Source organism: Miscanthus floridulus, chromosome 7 (genome assembly GCF_019320115.1).
Source record: "Miscanthus floridulus cultivar M001 chromosome 7, ASM1932011v1, whole genome shotgun sequence".
NCBI classification, from domain to species: domain Eukaryota; kingdom Viridiplantae; phylum Streptophyta; class Magnoliopsida; order Poales; family Poaceae; genus Miscanthus; species Miscanthus floridulus.
Genome location: NC_089586.1, coordinates 35,728,544 through 35,751,612, shown reverse-complemented (window position 1 = coordinate 35,751,612; position 23,069 = coordinate 35,728,544). Strand labels below are relative to the sequence as shown.

The following is a 23,069-nucleotide window of genomic DNA, read 5'->3' as shown; positions in this document are numbered from 1 at the left end:
TAATTAGGATCTCCTTCCCTGCCCATGACAAAAACTTCTCCTTCTAACCTTATATACGACTCCAGACTCTGTCTTTTATATATGCAAAAGTTCCTTATTTGGATCTGCCGACATGCATAGGTAACCCCAGGTACTTCTCATTCAAAGTTTCCCGTGTGATCTGTAGAGTGGAACATACCTCTCCTTTCCTCTGTGGCTTAGTATTTTGGCTAAAAAGAACAACAGACTTAGCGTTGTTGATCATCTGCCCCGAACAACTCTCATAAAAGTTCAAGATGTCTTGAAGCTGTTTAGCATCCCCCTCCGTCGCACGAATCATAATCAAAGAGTCATCGGCGAACAAAAGGTGTGAGACACTAGGTGCATTCAGACATACACGCACCCCCGCAATCCGTTGCTCCCTCTCCGCCTGCTGAAGAAGAGCTGAGAAACCCTCTGCACAAAGGAGAAACAAATATGGCGAAAGAGGATCCCCTTGGCGCAGACCCCTCTCTGGTGCAAACCTCTCAGTCAACTCACCATTACTTTGATTCTATAACTGACAGAAGATACACACTCCATGATCAGCTGGACCCAACGTTCATCAAATCCCAGTCTCCGCATAATATCCCGTAGAAAATGCTACTCCACCCTATCATAAGTTTTGGACATATCCAATTTAAGTGCTGCATGTCCAATCTCACCCTCCCTTTTATTCATGAGGTAACGAGTTATCTCATATGCTACGAGGACATTGTCTGAGATCAGCCGACTCGGAACAAAGGCGCTCTGGTTTGGAGTGATAATCTCAGGTAAAATATCTCGGAGACGCCTGGACAGAACCTTCGAGATAACTTTGTATAGCACATTACATAAGCTTAATTATAGGGCGTAAATCAGTCACCTTTTTTGGTTTCTCAACTTTCGGAATTAGAGCCATGATCGTGTCATTCCACCCATCAGGGATCTTCCCACCATTGAGCGCATCCAAAACTTGGTGCGTGAGTTTCCTGCCCACAACATCCCAAAATGATTTGAAGAAAATCAATGGGAGTCCATCAGGGCCGGGTGCCTTGAGATCCCCAATTGAATCCAGGGCACTCACCGTCTCTTCTATTTTATTTTTGAGATGGTCATCATCACCTGCTCTGCTTTGTTATAAAGCAAACTATTATATGAGCACCAATAAGACCATGTAATAGTTTAAGATGCAGCTAGAACTTAAGATTGTGATTGTGTCACCCTACAAAATAAAATTAGGTTTTACTACCTTAGCCAGTTCCAATAAGAATACATACAATTGTGACATAATGTTGACTCAGACGTCCTCAAATTTGATCAAAATCACACATTCACCGTGCAATATATTTTATAGTATATCAATTTAAAGTTACAAATATTTTTATAATATAAATAATGTCGAGAGTTTGATTCGATCAAACATAAAATTACATTCTTTTTTTTTGAACGGAGGCAGCACACGTAACAATTGCCCTCTTTGAAAAATTGAAACGCTGGCAAGAGCATGGCCAACCTACGACTACGAAGTCTTCGTTGACCAGCTCCCCTGGGCCCCTGCCAAATTACAATTCCATCCCTCCAAAACTACCAAACCACACACGAACCCCAGCCCGACCTGCCCTGCCCGCTCTCTGCACACCTGGAACGAGGTGTTCCCCGTCCCGAGAAAGAAGAGCCGAGGAAAAAATCTCGCATTCGCAAAACAAACAAAGCAGCGTGCCCCCCAAAAAATGGAGGCATGAGCTCCGCCTCCTCCCCGTCTCTCGCCGATCTCCCCCAAACCCTAGCCCCGACCTGACCGCCGGCGGGCCCGCCGGCCGGCCGGAGAAGGACCCCCCCTCCCCCCCAACCTCTGCCGCGGGGCGGGGGGAGCGGGCGGCGGACGAGATGCCGTCGCACGGGGATCTGGACCGGCAGATCGCGCAGCTGCGCGACTGCAAGTACCTGCCCGAGGCGGAGGTCAAGGCGCTCTGCGAGCAGGCCAAGGCCATCCTCATGGAGGAGTGGAACGTGCAGCCCGTGCGCTGCCCCGTCACCGTCTGCGGCGACATCCACGGCCAGTTCTATGACCTCATCGAGCTCTTCCGCATCGGCGGCGACGCTCCCGACACCAACTATCTCTTCATGGGCGACTACGTCGGTGCGTGTCTACGCTCCCCCGCCCTAGCTTCCCCCCACGCGGCTCTGTCCTGCTCACGGTTTCTCTCCCCTTAGCTGCTCGCGCGCGGAGCTGTGCTGATGCCTGACTCGGCCGATCTGTTATATGCGGGGCTTGGTGCGGCGGAGTAGGGGAGTTTTAGATCATGCGGTAAACCTGAAAGGTCGTTGGTTTTCGTGCGTCTGGCCGGATTGTTGGAAGAATCTGGTTATCGGGAAATTAGGGAACGTCTTTACTGCTTAACATAGTCTACTGGAGCGTCTCAAAAAAAAAAAACATAGTCTACTAGAGTTCTTGTAGTTTGTCTTGTTATTCGTCGCTTTTGGGTCTAGCCTGCTAGGATCTTGTTGTTGCCTTTTAGCTCATTTCGTTACCGAGAAGACAATAATTCTCATCTATTAGCATTTAGATTCCTCCAGCAGTTTCATAAGAATTGTGAGTGTGCTTTGGATTTTGGAGAGTGTAGTTGATTTGTTGGCCTGTTGTTTTCGAGCTGATCTTTATTAAATAAGACAAAAAAGTGAACAGTTGCCATGTCATTTGGTAATTTAGATGTGCAAAGAGTTAAATGCATGAGCGGCCCCTGAACTTGTCAAAGGGCGCCACTTAGGTCCACAAACTTTGAAAACGTATGGGTCTCTAAACTTGTTAAGTGGTGCACCGCACGGCCTAAACTTCTAAGTGGTGCACCGCACGGCCTCCACTGTGGTGCATCACTTAACAAGTTCAAGGCAGAAATGTGTTTTCAAAGTCCATGAACTAAGTGGCACCCCATAACAAGTTCAGGGGCTGCTCACGCATGTAGCTCATATGCAAATGCCATACGATATGCTGTTTATTTGAATGCTTGAAGGTAATTTTATAATTTCATTTTGTGTTTAGGGGATAAATAATTTAGTAGACGTTCATTACTTTATTTCCATGTGTCAGTTTTGTTAAATTGATTATGTGTCTCTTGACTGCAGATCGTGGTTACTATTCAGTTGAAACAGTTTCTCTGTTAGTGGCTTTGAAAGTCCGTTACAGAGATAGAATTACAATACTTAGAGGAAATCATGAGAGCAGACAAATCACTCAAGTGTGAGTTTACGTCTACTAGTATTTGGATTTTGTATTGCAACTCGTAATTGCTACTCCCACTTTCATTATTAGTACTTCCACAGCAGCTACAAGTGTTTGAGATGGATCCCCCCCACCCCCACCACACAACACACACACAAACAGCATACTTGATCATTTTGTCTTCTTATTCCTCAAGTAACCTGTCAACAATAGTAAATGTTTAATAATTTGGAAATGGATAGTTCCATGTAAAGCTAACGTTCGTGTAGATAAGGCTTCAGAAACACTCGTTTGACAAGTTATCTTCTGTATGCTGGACTAGGACAGTGAAATTGCGTTGATTTAGCGTGGTAAACTATAATGTTAGTGTTCTGTCAACATGCTTGGCATTGTCAACTACAAGGTTACATTAGGCGCTAGGTGATCTCTAGGCGGCGACCTTCCGCATAGAGCTTAGGTGAGCCTAGGCGTTCCACAAATATACATGTGTACACATATTAACTTAAAAGAAAAGAAGAAACAGGAGACTGCAGGCCTAGGTTGGATAGAAAGGCCCATCAAAAGCAGTCCACCTCACCTTATACATCCACCCTCTGACCTCCCAGCCGCACCTGCCTCCTCCCTGCCGCCTCCACTGCCGCCCGCCTCTTCCTGGCCTGCCACCTCTACCACTGCCCGCTTCTTCCTGGCCGCGCCTGCCACCTCCACCACCGCCCGCCTCCTTCTGGCCGTGCCTGCTTCCTCCGCCATCACCCGCTGTCCCCGCCTCCTCCGCTGCCACCGGCACCCGATGTCCCTGCCTTCTCCTCTGCCTGCGCTCACTGCTCCCGCCTCGTCTTGTCGCTGCCCTCTTTTCATCTATTCCTGCCTCCTTCCCTGCCGCTCAACATCCCTGCCTGCAGGAATCTGCATGTATGGACACCGGGTTTCCACCGAGGGCCCGCCTGCACCCCAAGGTGCCGCGGTACCCCTCCGCCTCGCCTACTTGCACATAAGCGGCCCCGGAATACCGTCTTTTGGAACACTATGTTGCTGCATGAAGACATCCAGCTAGGTCTGTGGCCACCTGATTGCCATCAATTTTGTGCCATAACAAGGCACTGCTAACTGTCTCCTGTGTTCTTCCTTAAACCTTCCATGGGTTTTACTACTGTTATTATGTCTCTACGCAATGCTCTAGGTCATTGAAATGAACTCCACTTGTTTGCATGACACATGCACGATGGACCTGTACACCATTGTGTTTCCAAGCTATTCTGTGAACTTTGTAGTGTATGCCTGTAGTGCAACCACACAATTGTTGACCTTGATTGGTTTGTTTCAGGTATGGCTTCTATGATGAATGCTTAAGAAAATATGGAAATGCAAATGTATGGAAGTATTTTACAGACTTGTTCGATTATTTGCCTCTCACGGCTCTTATAGAAAATCAGGTATGCATCTCAATTTGTTATGGTTGATGCTACTATAGGCTTGCCGAATATATGCCTTTGACGTTTGAGAAACGTCCATTTTGCAGGTCTTCTGTCTTCATGGTGGCCTCTCTCCGTCATTGGACACATTGGATAACATTCGTTCTCTTGATCGCATACAGGAGGTAGGCACAACATTGCACTGCTTTCATTATGAACCAGGTTTTCTTCCTTGCCTCCAGTATATCATGCTGTGACTTATGGATGTCTTGTATGCTGCAATGGTTTTAAATTGCCTAGTTGAGCCTAGTCATATGGGTAGCGGTTAGGTTCAATTGGTCGGTGGCTAGTCAGCTAGTCGGGCAGTATAATTCTCCTGCCTACCTGCACTGCTTGTGCGAAGAAATTAAAAATGCCATCCTTAATCTATTGCTTGCTATTGGAGAAGTGAACATCATTCAGTGCAAACTCTATTCCAACAATTTAGACAGATTCAGTGAATCCCTATCCTCCCAGTATAAATTATACTAAGACATCCTATAGATATAAATCAAACATAATCCTATTCATGATTAGGCAAAAAACATATCTAATTCTTGGACTCTCACATGCATAATAAAAATAAAACATTTGGGCACATGAAACTACAAATAGGAAATAGCCTACGATTATCTTGCTGCTTGGAAACAAGAAGTGCCAATTGATCTTTCCTACTGAGGCACAAATAGCGGATTTGGTGGATGAGGATGAATATCCGAAGTAATATTTCAAAGGTTCATAAGAGTCGCTGACCCTTGCCAAAGAAACGTGGGGCATAGAAGAAGTCCAATATATTTTACTCTTGTTGGCGTAGCTGTTACAGAAGTGAAGGAAAGTTAATGCACGTTCATTACTGATATACTACTTTGTTTAGCCTTAATGGGAAGTGGGAGTGGTGATACCACCGTGAATGTGAAAAGATGTTCGATGCAAGCTAAATTGATTAATTAATATATGAGAGCAATGGGGTAAATGGCTTGTACGGTTGAGGAGCTAGGAATGCAATTTATTTGGAGTTCATCGTTGTCTCTTCATTCTGATTATATTTAGTGGGATTGTAATTTAGTGACCGAGCTTAGTAACTTGGTGGGGCTTGTGGGATGACGTGGCTTCATGAAATTGCAGAGAAATCTGCTAGTGGGGGGTTTCCTATTTAGGTATAGTAGATTCTAATATTGTTATATCGGTCCTAAATATACAGGATTACTATGACCGACTAGGCTTGACTAATCAGGCTGGTTGACGACTAATCATGATTAGTCGCCTGTCGGTCCCATGGCAACTAGGGTCGACTAAATGATTTGATAAAATTGCTTAATAACACTGATATGCTGTAGGTAGTTTTGTGATGTTGGGAGAATTAACATATTTATGTATTTTTGGGTATGTGCAAATAGTAGATCAGCCATGTTTGATGTGGTCGTAATGTTTAATGTTTATGTACAGAACTGTGGATCCTTAATACCGATTAAGGTACAAACATGGTGCTCTAACCATGATACAGTTATTTATCTAGACAAATGCCACCATATTTGATTATCTCAAGTCATGCTGATACAATTTTGTAACGACATTTGATTTTAGAGGGACGCTCAACATCGTTTAATCTTCTCATGTAATGGGCTTACCTAAGGAAGTAAGGAGAACTAAAGCACAGCAAATAAAAATCAGCAACTTTAGGCATGTGATTGAATCATGAAAGCTTATATTGAAAGCTGACATTTTCCAACACTTATTCTGTCACTTTGCACTTGCACTTAGCAATACAAGGGATTTACCTTGATCTATACTTGATACCATTTAGTGTTAATCGGTGACTGATTTGAGGTCTCATTTTTCTCAAACAAGCTGCGTGTCATTTCATTAAGAGAGGAAAAAGGTATACGGGCAAGTTAAAACAGCCCCACCTGAAGACACCACACAACTGGCTATCTACCCAAAAAAAAAAAAAACACTCGCCACTGACTGAAGTAGAGATCACAACCAAGGGTTTTAGCCTACCAACCAGAACCTAAAGTTCTGGGGTAAATAACCTAAAGAGCAGATCCTGGAGATTAGAAGCACCTGCCATGCACCATATACTACACTCATCAATCACTGTTTTTAGGAGACCCAGAATATTTGGCAAATCTCCATCGAACACACGGGCATTCCTATGTTTACTTCCTAGGCCACTAGAAGGGTCAAGGCGTCAAGCCCTGGTGGCATCTCCTTGGGAACATTTCTGATAGTGTTCCTTACCATCTAATAGCCTGTTTGGTTTGGAGATTGAATCCATTCCGATGGGCTGGTCAGGCACCAAAAGGATTCAGCTTGTCTGACGTTTTTTGCGGAATGACTTTGCCTGAGAGATGAGCTCGCTGTTGGTTCGTGGGGACGCCGCACGTGGAACAATTCCATGATGAACGAGTTGATGACGCAACGCAAACCAAATGTCTCAGCTAGGCTTGAATTTTGGATCGGATTATTCCAAACTGCTTCATGACGTAAACCAAACATGCTGCAAAGAAGTGAGTTGCATCAACTGGAGGTGCAACTGCAGCCATGGAAACTTTCTTAAAAACCATAGTCAAGACCTGCTGGCTGAACACACAAGAGATTAAGATGTTCTAAATTGTTTCCTCAGCCTGATCACAAAACAGGTAGGCAGGCTGGTGAGGCAATCTGTGCTTTGCAATGCGATCAGCCGTCCGATACCGGTATTGATGACCAACAAAAGAAGAATTTGCATCTTAGAGCCCCCCCTAGCTCTTCCAAATTCTTTTCCAAGGACCAAACATGATAGTTCCCAAGAAAGAAAGGCAGCATGGGATGTTTTGCTAGTGTAGGAGCCAGATTGGGTCAGCTTTCGTCGGTGCTGGTTAGGAGTATCTGGTTGCAAAACCATATCATCCACTAAGTCCCAAATATATAGATACTCGACCAGCACTTGACTGTTTTGGCTCCTTTGGTATCAGGCACCCAAGTGCATTTTTGAAGTGCCTGAAGTACTGTCTGGGTCTTGACTGTCCTTTTGAAATCATCTTGTCATCTTGTGCAAGTTAGGAGCTAGTTCTGCTATGTTCCTTGTAGCCATGGGTCAGCCTAGAACTGTATCTTGTCTCCATTTCCAACTATAGAGCCTAAAACCACATCAAAGAGACCTTGGGCATTTTCCGGCACTTGAACTGACAGCAGCTGATGGACACAAAGGGTCTGTCCTTTGTGCCCACAACCAACAGATGCATAAAGCCCAACCCAGAGTTTCAAGACTGTATACCCAAGCCGCCATATTCTAGTGGTCGCTGTACTCTTCCCAGGACACCAAGCAGTTACCTCCTGACCTCCATTGGCTTGTTCCTTGACCTTTCCAAAGAGGGCCTCTGCGTTTTTGTCGTTGGCTTTGGTCAACCATTTGGAAGACCCAAAGCGATCTTAAGAGAAATGGGAGTGACCGTCATCACCACTCGGACCATAATAAGAAGCCCAGCTCTATTCATTAGGGAAGCCTTCCACCCCAGAAAATTGTCAGCAATCTTCTCAAACAGGTAGCAATTCAGTCTTGAAACATTGCGGACAGTAAGGAGAAAGCCTAGGTAGGTGCAAGGAAATTCCTTTACTGTACAAGCCAAAATTTCAGATGTATGCAAAGTCTTCATCAGAGCAATGAATGGGAATTGCAGAACTCTTTGCCAAATTAGTTCTCAGATCCAAGACATGTTCAAACCTATCCAGAAGCTTGATAACATTGACATCATTGCAAGACGGCCATAGAAAAATCACAGCATCATTGGCATAGAAAGATACCCAGTGCTTGAAGTGGTTTGTTTTTTCTCTTTCCCTTTTTTTTTGTTTTTTTTTTGGGGTGGGGGGTGGGGGGGCCTTGAGGCTGGCATAGTGACATCTCACTATTAGTGAAGTGACCAACCGGTAGCCATTTGCAATGAGGTTTGCTTATGTTAATTATAATCTGCCAGCACATGAATACTCCCTCTGTCTCAAAAAGAATGAAGCTATGGGATGCGTGCTGAGTTTGACTAGTTTTATCGAAAATATTATCAACATTTATATCACTAAATAAATATATTGTGAAAATATATTCAATGATTTGTTTAATGATACTATTTATGCATTATAAATATTAATATTCTTTTATATATAATTGGTCAAAGTTAAAAATGATTGTTTCTCGAGAAGTGCGAATGGCATTCTTTATGGGACGGAGGGAGTATTTGTTTGTGAAACATTTGCATCTGATAGTGAACTATTTTAAGAAGGTACTTTGAATTTCTGTTACTATGATTACAGGGTTTGTTAGAGACCTATTTCTTTTTTAGATCACCGTACTTTGTTATGCACATTATTATGCATATAACTAAAAATAATTGAGCTGATAGTGCCCCTTGCCCTGAATGTTGAGGTGATGCTTATAGATGCTAGGAAATGGTGCCCGTTGTGATGGGTCTTGAATTGATAGCTTGCTAATTCTTGCGCTGTATTAATTGAATGCATTATACGTCTAATCTTTTTAATCCTCAACTCCTATACCTAAAAAAATGTGTGCAGGTTCCTCATGAAGGACCCATGTGTGATCTTTTGTGGTCTGACCCAGACGACCGATGTGGATGGGGAATTTCACCAAGAGGAGCAGGTTACACATTTGGGCAAGACATTGCGCAGCAGTTCAACCATACAAATGGTCTCTCTCTCATTTCAAGGGCCCATCAACTTGTAATGGAAGGATTTAATTGGTGCCAGGTAGGTCTTCAGAATGTAGCGTCGCATTTTCAATTTGTTTATATGCTCAACCAATTGGATTGGTATCGTGAAAAAGTATACTAAATTATGAATATAACCTTTGTAGTTCCTTTCTAGCTCAGCTTGCAGTTACAATATGGCCATTGTGGATTCCTTTCTCATAGAACTTACTACCACAGTACCACCCTTGTGGTTGCAACTTGCTGATTATGTATCTTTGGTGTGCTCTGCCCTTTGAATGTTATTTTGCCCAGATATTATCCCACTGGAAGCTTAAATGGTTATTGTTATAATTTATGCAGGATAAGAATGTAGTCACAGTCTTCAGTGCGCCTAATTATTGTTACCGATGTGGTAACATGGCTGCTATTCTTGAAATCGGGGAAAACATGGACCAGAACTTCCTTCAATTTGATCCGGCACCTCGGCAAATTGAGCCAGACACAACTCGCAAAACCCCAGACTACTTTTTGTAATTGTGGCGGTGACCTTAACTTACTGGTGTTGATGCTCCTCTCTTCCGCAGCATCAGGGCCTGTAGATCTTCTGTCCTTAGATATGGGTTCCATGAGCCCGACCTGTACGTCTCCCAATTCTTTTGTTTGGAGATTTTGTTGCTGCTTCTCGATCTTTATACAAGATGTTAAAAGTGCCAGTGGATGTTTTTTTTCCTTTCTGTTGTACGTCGACTTTGTATTATTTGTAGACAGTGAATGGAAGTTGCAGTGGGAACGCCCCTGCTATGTTTTTATTTCGGCTTAGAGATGTATCATCCGCGGGGCTGAATAAATTCCGTCCAGATGGGGAGGATCTGGTTTGGGTTTGCAGCATCCCAATCTGATGTGCCGTAGTGCTGTATAATGTTGGTGCCTTGCAGCTTCATTCTACATAAATGTGATGGCTAGAATGGTTTCACGGTGTTTCTTGTACCATTTTTACATTTTAGCTATTCATGCCTACGTTGGTTTCATGGTGTTTCTTATACGTGGTATCATTTATGGTACATCCAGATCATTCACTATGTACGGATGGCGCGTAATTTTGTGACGGATCACCTGGGCATGGCATATTGCAATGCAAGGACAAAAAATTCACAGCTAGGCCATGTTTAGATTGCAAAAAATTTCAACCTAATGAATAGTAGCACTTTCATCTTATTTGGTAAATATTGTCTAATCGTGGACCAACTAAGCTCAAAAGATTCATCTCGTGATTTCAAACTAAACTGTGCAATTAGTTATTTTTTTTAACTACATTTAATGCTCCATGCAAGCGGCTAAAAATTGATGTGATGGAGAGAGAGTGAAAAAACTTGGAATTTGGAGGTGATCTAAACAAGGCCCTAGACAAGAATTTTGTTATCTCAACCGCACAGTAGATGTTGGCGTTTAATCACGAGAAGAAATCAGAACACAGAAAGCTCTTGCATCGTTTCTCTTGGTTAGTAGTGAGACATAGAACGCTTAGCTCATGCGTACTGATCAGGCTTCGTACCATGTTAGTGAACTCGCGATCAACAGCCTGCTTGGTAAGTCCCCCGGGCAAGGAGCAATGTACGTCAGCTTCTTCCTAGAATGTAGAATGTTAGTTCTTGGTGCACGCAGATAATCTAAACTCACATATTAGCGCTGTCTCCTAAGCATACCTTTGGATGTCAACATCAGTAACATGAATGAATCCGGCAATATTGCTGCAATGTATCGTGTAGCAGGTGTCAAACGTATATCAAGAAAGGTAATGCAACTTCTGATGGAATGAAAGCTGAAAATTTTGTGGGTCTTGCTAAATAGTAAAGGAAGAGTTCAAAGAAAGTTGTACGGAAAAATTAAAAAAAAAAGTAATCTAGCAGCAACCACACAAGTAAATTTTCATCATGCCCAATATGAACACACTAAAAGAAGAATATCATCCATACTATCTTTGTCCAAACTCCAAAGCATGACAACTAAAATCATTCCTAAGAAAATATTTATTGCCAGGATTTGAGCCACTTGACAGACGAAAACCTTGCTGCAAGATAGACTAGTCAGAAGACTTTGGCTTCTCATATCTATATCTAAATATGACTTACTGCTGACGACACTCAAAAGAGTATAGCAGTAACATAAGCAAGATGGAATTGCCATGAACTTAGCAGTAACATAAGGAAGATGGAATTGCCATGAACTTACGAGAGCTTATGGCTAGGCTAAGCTACTGGTGAATTGGATAATAACAAAATCGATAACTCCTGAGAAAGGAAAATAAACTGGGTGCCTAAAGATGTGGTAGAACAACGATGCAAGCAAATCCAAGGCTCAATTACTTGCACCATGTATTTTAATTTTCTGAAGGCTGGCGTATCAGCTGTACTCTATAAATAATGTAGCCCTTTGTGATCTACTACCTCTAATCCGAGTTACTTTTGCATAAAAGCTATCTTATTGGACCAAGCCTACATAAGTTAAACCTGGTATGAAATTATTACCTAGAAATTATTTCATCAGGTTCCTTAGCATAGGAAACGGCAAGCACTGTATGGATCATATCCGTGCTGATGTTGACAGCAACAAGTCGAGTGGGATCTGCCACAGGCTCTGCACCGATAGGTAATGCTGAACGGGGAGCTTGATGGCCACCACCGATTTTGTACACCGAGACATCACTGAAATTCACAATGTTTGAGTGCGGTGCAAGATCATTTGCAATCCCATAAAAGTATTCCTGCAAGAGCACATTAGGACTTGGCTTTAACAAGACAGATCAAAACATAAGGTTGAGACAGTGAAACATTACCCCATAAAGGTAGTAAGGGCAACATTAGAAGAGGGGAAAAAGAAAGAGGCTACTAAGACTGTGACGGTGTACAATGATGACAACTATGCTATCATCAATAAAATTTCACATTAGATAACAAACAAAGCCTTTTTAGTTTAAACCAATGTTTGAGGGCATAGCTGGTCACTTTCTACTCCAGAAAAATAGCTTACCCTGATTCGGAAGCTTCTCGTTTTTTGCCGATATTTTGAATTTCTGAGGACAACACCCTCTGATTTATGAAGTTTTACAACATCAATGTTGGACTTGCTTTGAACTGCATCTTTTAACATTTTCCAGAGTTTCTCCTGCAAGCCATAAGATAGATCAGATAATACCCAGAAGAGCTTCATTATCATATGGTTTCATAATTATACATGATTTTACATTCAAGATAAAATGACTAATATTACAGAGCTCTCTAGAGCACTTTATATCATATCACGCTATGTGTGCCAATATGACAAATCATATATGCTAATAGTTGCAGTTGTTAGCGACATCTGCCATTTTTCCTACTTGACACATGTGCTTATATGCACTTTTTCTCTCTTCATCATTCTGAATTATCAGTTGTTGCAGCCTGAGTACTCTTTTGACTATTATCTAGAATTAGACATGTCAGTAGAAAGCTTTATTTTCAGCAGCTGAGGTTTCTTCATATGGCCCAGATTTTCTTTTGGCTTATTTGAAAAGAAATATCTCAATTAACTTCAATATAGCACACTTGATGCATCAATGAAGCATAATGATACTGATGATCTGTTTATAAGAAAACATGCCGAAAGGGATACTGCTAGCAGAGTATGTTTTGTTTCTACTTGAGATTAGCTGCTACTTACTGCTGCAACACATTCCTACTTGTGTCCAAGATGTCTCTACCAGCCCCAAAAACAAATATCATCTTACTCAATAGGGTCTAAATTCTTTTATGAATGATTTTATAGGGAACATTTACTTTTAATTTTAAAATGATTAACATGGAACCTTGATTATAGCATACTGGCATACTGCTATAATGAAATGTTTGGATACCTATGACATTTGGCTATAAGTTGAACAAATAATATAGTCTATGTTTGAGCAGTTATGAGTGTGAAATGAAACACAGGATGAGTCATCTACAGCATAAACCTTCTGAAAAAAACCAGTAATGTTCACATGAACAAAACAATGCAGAACTTGCCTGTCCCAGTACCAGTACTACATTGGCCTTGAAGGTTTCAATTGCATTGAGAAGTAACTGCAGAGCGTAAAAATGAATTATCACTTACTACACAAAGGGGAACAGTATGAATCTGAAAAATGACCATTAGTTACTTGAAGCCAACCACTAACCTCATACCCAAGGCCTTCAACCCACCCCATTGTATTGATAACCATTCCTGCTGCCCTAGACTCAGCATTGCCAGAGAACTGTTTCTCCAATGTTTTAGCTAGCTCCTTCATAAGAACTTTGTAAACATCCGCATTAATACTGTTGGTAACACAAGCAACGGTTAAGGTGCCAAAGCAGTAGACAAAAGAACAGTGTTAATGCAGAAAGCTCCAAGTAGTATCAACTGCCAAAGAATAAAGTGGAGAGATACCTTGGATTTGGGTGGCCATAGAAGTATACCAGTGGCATCTCCAAGGGAATCCCATCAACTATATCTATAGGTTTCTCAATTGGTGAGGCAGAAATACATCCAGGGATTGTTATAGACCCCTGGCCAATATCTAAATCGACATAAGTAGGCTTCCAGCCCAGTTTGGCAGCCCAGCTAAGGAGCATCTTGCAGAGAGTACTTTTTCCGGAATCTGTTGGCCCCACAACAATCACTCTAGGTCCCTAAGCCAGATATAGCGAGAAAACTTCAGTGAAATAGTCCAGGGAAAAGGAGATAAATATAGGGTCTGGTTGGTTGCTTGTATAAGCCTCAGCCTAAGTCAACATAAACGTATGCAGTGTCTTGGTGTTTGGTTGTTCTGCACAAGCAAGCCGCATTTGATAAAACTGTATTTGATTGTTTACATTTTGTTGCATGTAGTCACATCCATGTTATAGTTGAGGTCTCATGTTTCTATTAGAGGTACGAGGATGAGAATATTTCTTTTTTTTTGTCTGTGCATCGGCTTGTACAAATCTGTATCGTCTAATACGACTAAATCTGGCGTACTAGCTAATCTAGCATTAGGCCTGCTTTGAGCACTGGGCAAGCCTGCATAAGAGCCTACCAAACACGAGCAAACTGCACTGCAAAAAGCCTAAATAAAATGCTAATGCTAATATAGGCAACCAATCAGACCCATAAGCACAAAAGTCCCGTGCCAAGAACAGCTCACTATTCATGTTCAAGTTCAATCTGTGATGATGTTCTGCCACACTCGTACCCTGTTAGGGTTCCAGTAAAATTTATTCCTACACAATCATATGGAACATAGAACCATATTGCAATCTAGATGTTATCATCAACACAGAGCTACATATGATAATTACATTCTGATTTGTCTTTTGAAAATAATGTCAGAATCACACAGGACAATATCACTTGTAGGCTTGCTTATGTCTTTGAACATTAATAAAGAATTAAAAGTGGCACTATGTCAAATTTCACATTGTTTTACACTCACTCTGACTATCTCTAGGAATATACTAAACTAGCATTCCACACAATTGACCAAAAATTGAGAAACTAACAAGCTGACTAACTAATTGTTCTGAGATAAAGCTTTGCATCTCCTACAGATCCTTAGCTATGCAACAATCCTACAATTGAATGGTCATGAGATGGATTGAATCAGGATAACTCACCTGTGAGGCTTCCATATCGCCCCCCTGAGCTGCAGCAGCCCTCGCCCTTGCCCTACGGGCATCCAGAATGGCGTGCGTGTTGACATAAATTACCATTGGAGTCTGTAACCCACAATAACAAAATCATCTCACCACAGCATCACCCCCAATAACCTCATTATTCCCAAATTTACACAGAAACGATGCCAAAAAAGAGAAGGCCACCGAGCGCTCACCTCGTCAGACGTGTACTCGCTCTCGCTCACCCCGTCCAGTTCCACTGTCGCGCCGTGCCAGGTGAAAACCTGAGCAAACAAACACAAACAGCGACTGAAATCAACACCGACGAACAATGACCGCAAAAGTAGGATGAGGGGCCAACTGGGTTTGCTTACGGCGATCTTGGATCGGGGAGGGACGGGGACCCAGCCCTCCGGGGGCATTTCGGTGCCGAAGATCTCCGCCGTGCCGGTGACGAGGCGCACTCGGAGGGGCGCGTCGGGGAGCACCTCCACACGCAGCTCGCTCTGCGGAGCTAGCTTGTACTGCCGTGGCGGCTGCGGGGTCGCGGCTCCGGCCCCCGCGGTTGTCGCGGCGGCCATGGTAAGGGGGTTTTGGACACGGCGCGACGGCGAGGGTTTGGGCGTGTAACGCCAGAGGTACCTCTATTTAGTATTCAACAGTTGAGGCTGTGTCTAGTTGGCTCAAATTTGGGAATTTGGTTACGGTAGCACTTTCGTTTTTATTTAGCAATTAGTATTCAATCATAGACTAATTAGGTTCAAAACGTTCGTCTCGCGATTTCCAACTAAATTATGCAATTAGTTTTTTTTCGTCTATATTTAATGCTCCATACACGTATCGCAAGATTCGATGTGATGGCTACTGTAGCATTTTTTGGGAAAACTTTTTGGAACTAAACAAGGCCTGAGTGGCTGGATAGGCGGCCGCAGCTCGCCGCCTAAGTCCGACGCCAACTAAGATAAAACGAACCAGCTTTCCTCCCTCTCCTTTTCTACTCCTCGCTTACAGCTGTTGTGGGAACAACGGACTCACCCGACACAACGGGACTGCTGGTCACCCATTTCGAACCCGCATATCTTGTACTAGGCCTCCTCTCCCTCTTAAACTTTGGGCTTTTCAAGCTTGGCAACTTGTCAGCGGGCCGGACCATGACATCACCCCCTCCATTAGCAACGGCTTGTCCCCAAGCCGTGAACTCCGGGAACCTCTGGAGCCAATCGTCTTCATCTTCCCAGGTGGCCATCTTAGCTAGGGACTCCACCCACTTGATCAATAATTGATGGTAGATACAGTTGTTTCTTGTAATGTCCCGATGATCCAAGACCAAATGTGGAGTCTACACAGGAGGGATATCTGCAGGTAATGGTGAAAAGGAAACAACACCGGTACCTTTGACAGGCTTCAGGAGTGAAACATGGAAGGCATTATGCACTGAAGAGCCTGGAGGGAGTTTCAGCTTGTAGGCAACAACACCAATTTTAGATTCCACTTCATATGGCCCGAAGTATCTGAAAGAAAGTTTGGGGCTAACCCGAGAGGCAACTGATCCTTGAGCATATGGTTGAAGCTTGAGCCAGACACGGTCACCCACCTGAAACTCACGTTCACTATGATTTTTATCAGCTTGGTGCTTCATCCGTTGCTGGGCACGCAACAGTTGTTGCTGAAGGATGGAGTTAACAGATTTCCTCTGTTGAAGCCACTGGTCAAGATCAGGAATGACACAGTCTTGATCCGGGTCAATGCCGAAGTGGTTTGGTTGATGACCATACGATACTTCAAACGGTGAATGTTGCAGAGAAGAATGGTGGCAGGTATTATACCAGAATTCTGCCAAGTGCAACCACTGTGACCATTTGTGAGGGCAGGCTTGTATAAAGCATCGGAGATAAGTTTCAATACACTGATTGACCCGCTCGGTTTGTCCATCACTTTGCGGATGGTAAGCTGAACTCATGCAGAGTTGAGTACCAGTGAGCTTGAATAACTCCTTCCACAGAAGACTGGTGAAAATTTTATCCCCGTCCGAGACTATGGCTGTAGGCATACCATGTAGCTTGTAAATATGTTCCATGTACTGTTGAGCCACAATGAGTGCAAAAAAAGGATGTTTCAGCTTCACGAAGTGGGAATACTTTGAGAACTTGTCAACCACCACTAAGATACAGTTATAGCCTGATGAAATTGGGAGACCTTCAATAAAGTCCTTGGTGACCACAGTCCATGCCTGATATGGCACATGCAAAGGTTGGAGCAACCCTGGATAAGGAACACGTTCAGTTTTTGCCTGTTGACAGACAACACATTCAGATACAAAGACTTTGATGGTGGTCTTCATATGTGGCCAGTAGAACAATTTGCTCACTCTATGGTAAGTGACCAAGAACCTAGAATGACCACCTATGGGGGTGGCATGCAATTGTTCAATAACCTTAGTCTGAAACTCAGGAGAGTATCCCAACCAGATAACCCCTTTGTATTTAATGATACCCTAATGCAGACTGAAGTTGCCTAAGGGGTTATGTAAAGCTAGTGAGCTTAACATCTTTTGTGCAACTGCATTTGAGTCATAACTGAGCTGTAAGTTTTGAAGCCACAGAGGTTGAGCCACAGTAATAGCGTTGAGATAGCATCAGGATGTGGAGCTCGTGACAAGGTGTCGGCGGCAGAATTGGTGGTGCCCTTCTTGTAACTGATCTTATATTGGTAACTCATCAATTTTTTCAAAACTTTTTGTTGCCAATATGTATAGAGTCTCTGATCAGAAAGGTGGGTGAGGCTCTTGTGATCGGTATTGATGACAAACTCTGCAGGTTGCAAATAAGCCTTCCACTGATCTATGGCCAGCAAAATTGCCAAACTTTCCTTCTCATATGTGGACAACCCTTGTGTCTTGGACCCCAAAGCTTTGCTGATGTAAGCGATTGGATGTCCATCCTGTCATAGAACTGCCCCTATGCCTATTTCAGATGCGTCCGTTTCAATGACAAATGGTTTTGCAAAATTGGGAAGTGCAAGAACTGGAGCAGACACCAGAGACTTCTTTAACAGTTGAAAAGCCTCTTCACAGATAGTAGTCTAGAGAAAAACCTTGCCCTTTTTAAGAAGATCAGTAAGTGGCCTGGCTATCATACCGAAGTTCTTCACAAATCGCCTATAATAGCCGGCTAAACCCAGAAAGCTCCTGACATCTTTGACAGATTGTGGTGAAGGCCAAATCTGAACATCTCTAATTTTGCCTGGGTCAGTAGAAACTCCATTAGGACTAAGAACATGACCCAAATAAGAGAGTTTTTTGCTGGGCAAATGAGCACTTATATAGTCTGACTTTGAACTGATTGGCCTAGAGCAACTAGAAAACCAGATGTACATGTTGTACATGATCTGCATATGTCTTGCTATAAATCAATATGTCATCAATTAATACCACGACACATTTTCTCTGTAGTGGAGCCAAAACATGATTCATAATAGATTGGAAGGTGGCTGGTGCACCTGTGAGACCATATGGCATGACCAAGTATTCATAGTGGCCATGATGTGTTTGAAATGCCGTCTTGTACTAATCTTCAGGAGTGACTAAAATTTGGTGGAACCCAGACCTTAAGTCTAATGTGGTGAACCATGCAGCTCCATAAAGCTCCTCAAAAAGTTCTTCAATAATGGGCATAGGAAACTTATTTTTGACTGTATAAGCATTGAGCCTTCTATAGTCGACATAGAGTCGCCATTCACTAGATTTCTTTTTGACCAAAAGGGCAGGAGAGGCAAATGACTGGTACTTTCTTGTATCATGTTGGATTTCAGCAAATGAGCCACTTGCTTTTCAATCTTGTCCTTCTGAGATGGAGTGTATCTGTATGGCTTAAGCCTGAAGGGTTGAATGCCAGAAACCAAAGGAATAGAATGTGTGAGAGTGCTGTTGAGAGGAGTACCAGAAGGCTCGTTAAATAAGTTAGCAAACTGAGTAACTAACTCTCGAATTTCAGGGTGTAATGCCTGTGCAACTAGTTCAGCAGGCTGTTCAATAGAATATAGCTCCACAATACCCCAAACTAAATCTTGTTTCTCCATTGCTATGAGCTGATTCAAAGTTATCTCATTAACATTAGCCACAACATCTTGAACCCCATGTAGCCAAATAGTAGAATTTTGGTGGTTGAAACTAAACCACTTCTCCTTCCATTGAATTTGCATAGGACTAAAAGTTTCAAGCCACTCCATGCCTAATATAGCATCATAGCACTGCAGAGGAAGAATTTTGAAGGTTGTAGTAAACATGACTCCTTGTGCTGTCCAAGGGCAATTGACCACCTCATGGGAGCAGGCAAGGGTGGCACCATCAGCTACCTTGACTGACATAGAGTGTTTTAAGAGAGTCTAGGGATGTAAATCAGCGGCCATGTGCTCACTAATGAAGTTGTGAGAACTACCAGAGTCCACAAGAATAATAGCAGGTTTCTGATGAATGTAAGCATGAATCTTAAGTGTGTGAGCTACACAGGTGCCTTTAACAACCTGGTCAGAAAGAGCCATCAATTCATCAGGATCTAAATCAGAATTGGATTCATTAGAATAGTCAGCAGAGTTTCCCAAGAATTGCCAAACTTCTTCTATGACGTTTAAGGGAACAGTAGCTGAACACTTGTGTTGTGGTCCCCATTTGCCACCACACTTGAAACAGAGTCCTCTAGCTTTCCTGTAAGTCATCAGTGCAGATAGCTTCTCATCAGGCTTGGAAATTGGTTCGGAAGTTGGTGGTTTAGCAATCAAAGACTGAGCTAGAACTATCCCAGAAGTTGTTGTGGTCCTAATTGCAGCTTTGTGAGAGACATAACTGTCCAGTTTTTTGAAATCTCGGACGACAGGTCTAGCCAGTACTTCTTCCTGCAAAATGGCAAGAGAGCTCGCAGTATCAAGGTCATTTGGTTTGTGTAATAAAAGAGCTGTTCTAATTTCAGGTTTCAGACCATCTATGAATTTGCCAGTGAGTATAGCAGGATTAACGAGTGGGTCATGGGCAAGCAACTAGTGCATGAGATCATCAAATAGAGTGATATACTGTGGCAGAACCTTCTAAATTATATGACCCACATGCACCTGTCACTGTCCAACAACCTTTGACATCTATGTATATGTGCCTGGTAACTTAAGAAGACTGTCGGGTGTCCTCGGAGAACCCCGAATCATCCATGATTTCCGAGCAGGATCACATTACAGAGTCATTGCAGTATTACAACGGTTTATTCAAATATATATACATCAGAGTAAAAGTAGTGGAAGACTTACAATACCATAATTTACAAACCATCTGTTTCAAACCATACAACTAAGTTCGATAATTAATACAAAACGAAGTAGTGGAGTGGCATTATACATAATACAAAACACACAAATGGATTGCCCGGCCCAAGGGCCACGCATTTACTTATTGTCATCGCTTTGAACAACAGTCATGCAGCATGGCCCAAAACAGACCTGCTCATGAGCCTCACCTGCAACAAGGGTCAATGAACCCTGAGTATAAAAGTACTCAACAAGGCTTAACCGAAATAGAAACTGATAGAACTCAGGAATACAGGCTCAGGGATTCAAGGTATGGCTTTAGCAATAATCAAAGTTCTTTTGTGTAAAATCTCTTTAACAAAATTCTTTATATCAACATTTAAAACTTCATAAAGATCATATACAAAGCTAACATGACCCGTATTGAGATCATGAAACTTCATATCCAACACCTTCACAAACCATTCTCAAGTTTTAGTTATTAAACTACGATGATGAACAGTGAGTTGAGTCTCCATAACCAAGGAGCAACGATGATACGTACCGATTAAACCCAGCTGGGAATTCCAGACCACACGACATATGTAGGTCCCCGACCTACATATACCAACCTACCCTCAGGTCCTCTAAAACAAGAACGGGTCTGCGCCACCCGAGAATACAATACTCCACCAATCCAGCCTATTGCCACGTGGCTACACGCTATTCCCGCCATCTCTCCACTCCCAGTGCGCGAGTAGCCATTCTTGTAATAGAATCGCCAAGTTAAGGCTTACCGGAGTATGTGGTTAGTACTACAAAGTCTCACCTCATGCAATTCAACAACGAACGGACCTTAATCGACACAGGCGAAAAGAACCCGCTCATAAGACCTCCATGTCTTGTGGCTCTCACAGACCAAGTCCGCCCGGTCGAGATTTATTACTCCACATTCCCATATCACATGATAACATAAGTAACCAAAGTTCCATTTAAAACTTGTAGGTGACAGGAAATTCCCCGACTTTCACCGTTCTAAGCATAGCTAAGCATAACTAGGCATATACCAATTAAAATTGGTAACAAGGTAGATATGGAAAAATAAGGTTGGTAATGCACCAATTAGGTTTTCACTTAACTTCTAATCACTTAATGCAATAAAGAAAAGCAAAATCGAAATCAATTTGTAAATCACAAGGTAGGTTAAATGCATCCGGGGCTTGCCTTCGTTGATGGAAAAGTTAGGATCCGGAGTCGTTCCACAATTATCAAACTCGACCTCAACAGGCGGATTAACTTACTCAACCACTTGATTAACTACCACGTGCTCACCTTCGTTCACTATACATAGTAACAATGCCATGTTTAACATGATGCGAGATACAAAATATGATGCTCGATGATGGATGCAAAATTAACAACTTGAATACAACTTTCCTTCGTGGTACAGTTACAAGTCAAACTAACTAAACTTTTTTTGTAACACTTAATTCCATTGCCAAGGATCATTATCAACTAATGACCCAAGGTCATCACTCAATCCAAAATTCAATCAAAACCTAAATCATTAAAGGTTACTATTTGCTTTTATGAATTAATTATTTAATTACAAATTATGAAATAAATCAACTTGTTCCAATTAGCCTCAAATTTTTTGTAAATGTTCATCTCATGATAACTAAGTGGCAAAACAATTTTCATAATTTTTGGATAAAGAAATAAGCCTAGAAAAATCATGGAAACTCATTTATTAATTAATTGAGCAATTTTTATCATATTCAAAAAGTACTGAAAATCAACATTTCGTATTTTTCCTAAATAATATATATCACAGAGAAGTCACACAAAAATTTTCATAATTTTTGGAGCTCTAAATAATTCTACACAAAAATAACAAAAACATACACTATTCATTCATCTCTGAAAATAGAAAAATTCATTTTCAAACCGCTGAGTCACTGATAGCCCGACCCCACATACACTATTCATTCCTCCCGCACTGACCACGGCGGCAGTAGCTTTGATCGGCGAAATCTCGCCGACGGCGAGGTCACCGGCGACGGCCAAGGTACTTACATGACCACAACACCACGGCGCATCGATTTGTGACACTAACTAGACCTAACACGAACTGGACTGAGCATGACATCGGCCATGGCGGCCACGACGGTGCGGCGACACTACGCCGGCGAAACAAGTGCGGTAGCGGTTAAACAAACAGGTTGGGAAGAACCAGAAGCTCACCCCGAACACGTTGAAGGCGATGGACGAGCCGGAGGAACAGCGGATAGGCGGTCGACGGTCACAGCGATCACGACGGAGCAATCTTCGACGACGACGATGCTTCGGTGGCTGCGATGGACAAAATGGTCAACCAACCAGGCACAAAGCACCATGGCATCATGGCGAAGCTGAAGGCATGCTCATCAAGGGCAGAAACACACCGAAGAACGCTAGCCACGGTGATGCGGACTCGACCGCGGTACTGCCGGCCGCGGGGAAGAAAGCGACGCACAGCGAGTTCCCGGCGAAGTCAGGTGACCAGAGCTGGCTGGCTAGGTGCGCAAGGACTAGGCGAAGCTATGAAATGCTTTGCTGAGACAGTACAGTCGCTAGATCGACGGCGAGAGCTCAACGGAGGTGATCGGCGATGTCGAAAAAAACAGAGCAAGGGAACGGGGATGAACGGCGACGACCAAGGCTAAATAGCATGGCTCAGAAGTGCAAGGAAGCCATGCCATGGCCTTTCCCGTGCCAGCACGACGCGCGAAGATGGCCATGACTGGAACCGAGAAGAAAGTCG

General features: G+C 42.9%; 2 protein-coding genes across 2 annotated transcripts; one reads left to right on the top strand and one right to left on the bottom strand.

The window, feature by feature from the left end:
* Positions 1-1,801: 1,801 nt before the first annotated feature.
* Positions 1,802-10,320, top strand: LOC136466875 (serine/threonine-protein phosphatase PP2A-1 catalytic subunit-like). The gene is made up of 6 exons (XM_066465390.1): positions 1,802-2,140; positions 3,124-3,238; positions 4,545-4,653; positions 4,740-4,817; positions 9,217-9,408; positions 9,711-10,320. The coding sequence occupies exons 1-6, from the start codon at positions 1,888-1,890 to the stop codon at positions 9,882-9,884; spliced, it is 921 nt and encodes a 306-aa protein (XP_066321487.1). The 5' UTR covers positions 1,802-1,887; the 3' UTR covers positions 9,885-10,320.
* LOC136466874 (protein CLP1 homolog) lies at positions 3,384-15,619 on the bottom strand. Its single transcript, XM_066465389.1, has 11 exons — positions 15,373-15,619; positions 15,214-15,282; positions 14,999-15,100; positions 13,794-14,035; positions 13,543-13,681; positions 13,391-13,447; positions 12,378-12,512; positions 11,876-12,111; positions 11,054-11,098; positions 10,903-10,977; positions 3,384-3,420 (listed from the first exon to the last, which is right to left on the bottom strand). The coding sequence occupies exons 1-11, from the start codon at positions 15,577-15,579 to the stop codon at positions 3,405-3,407; spliced, it is 1,323 nt and encodes a 440-aa protein (XP_066321486.1). The 5' UTR covers positions 15,580-15,619; the 3' UTR covers positions 3,384-3,404.
* Between the last annotated feature and the right edge of the window lie 7,450 nt (positions 15,620-23,069).

Coding starts and splice junctions, on each gene's coding strand:
- LOC136466875 (XM_066465390.1), top strand. CDS start 1,888: ATGCCGTCGCACGGGGATCTGGACCGGCAGATCGCGCAGCTGCGCGAC. Junction 2,141..3,123: donor CTTCATGGGCGACTACGTCG/GTGCGTGTCTAC, acceptor TCTTGACTGCAG/ATCGTGGTTACTATTCAGTT. Junction 3,239..4,544: donor AGCAGACAAATCACTCAAGT/GTGAGTTTACGT, acceptor GGTTTGTTTCAG/GTATGGCTTCTATGATGAAT.
- LOC136466874 (XM_066465389.1), bottom strand. CDS start 15,579: ATGGCCGCCGCGACAACCGCGGGGGCCGGAGCCGCGACCCCGCAGCCG. Junction 15,101..15,213: donor GCGAGTACACGTCTGACGAG/GTGAGCGCTCGG, acceptor TGTGGGTTACAG/ACTCCAATGGTAATTTATGT. Junction 11,099..11,875: donor CCTGATGAAATAATTTCTAG/GTAATAATTTCA, acceptor GATACATTGCAG/CAATATTGCCGGATTCATTC.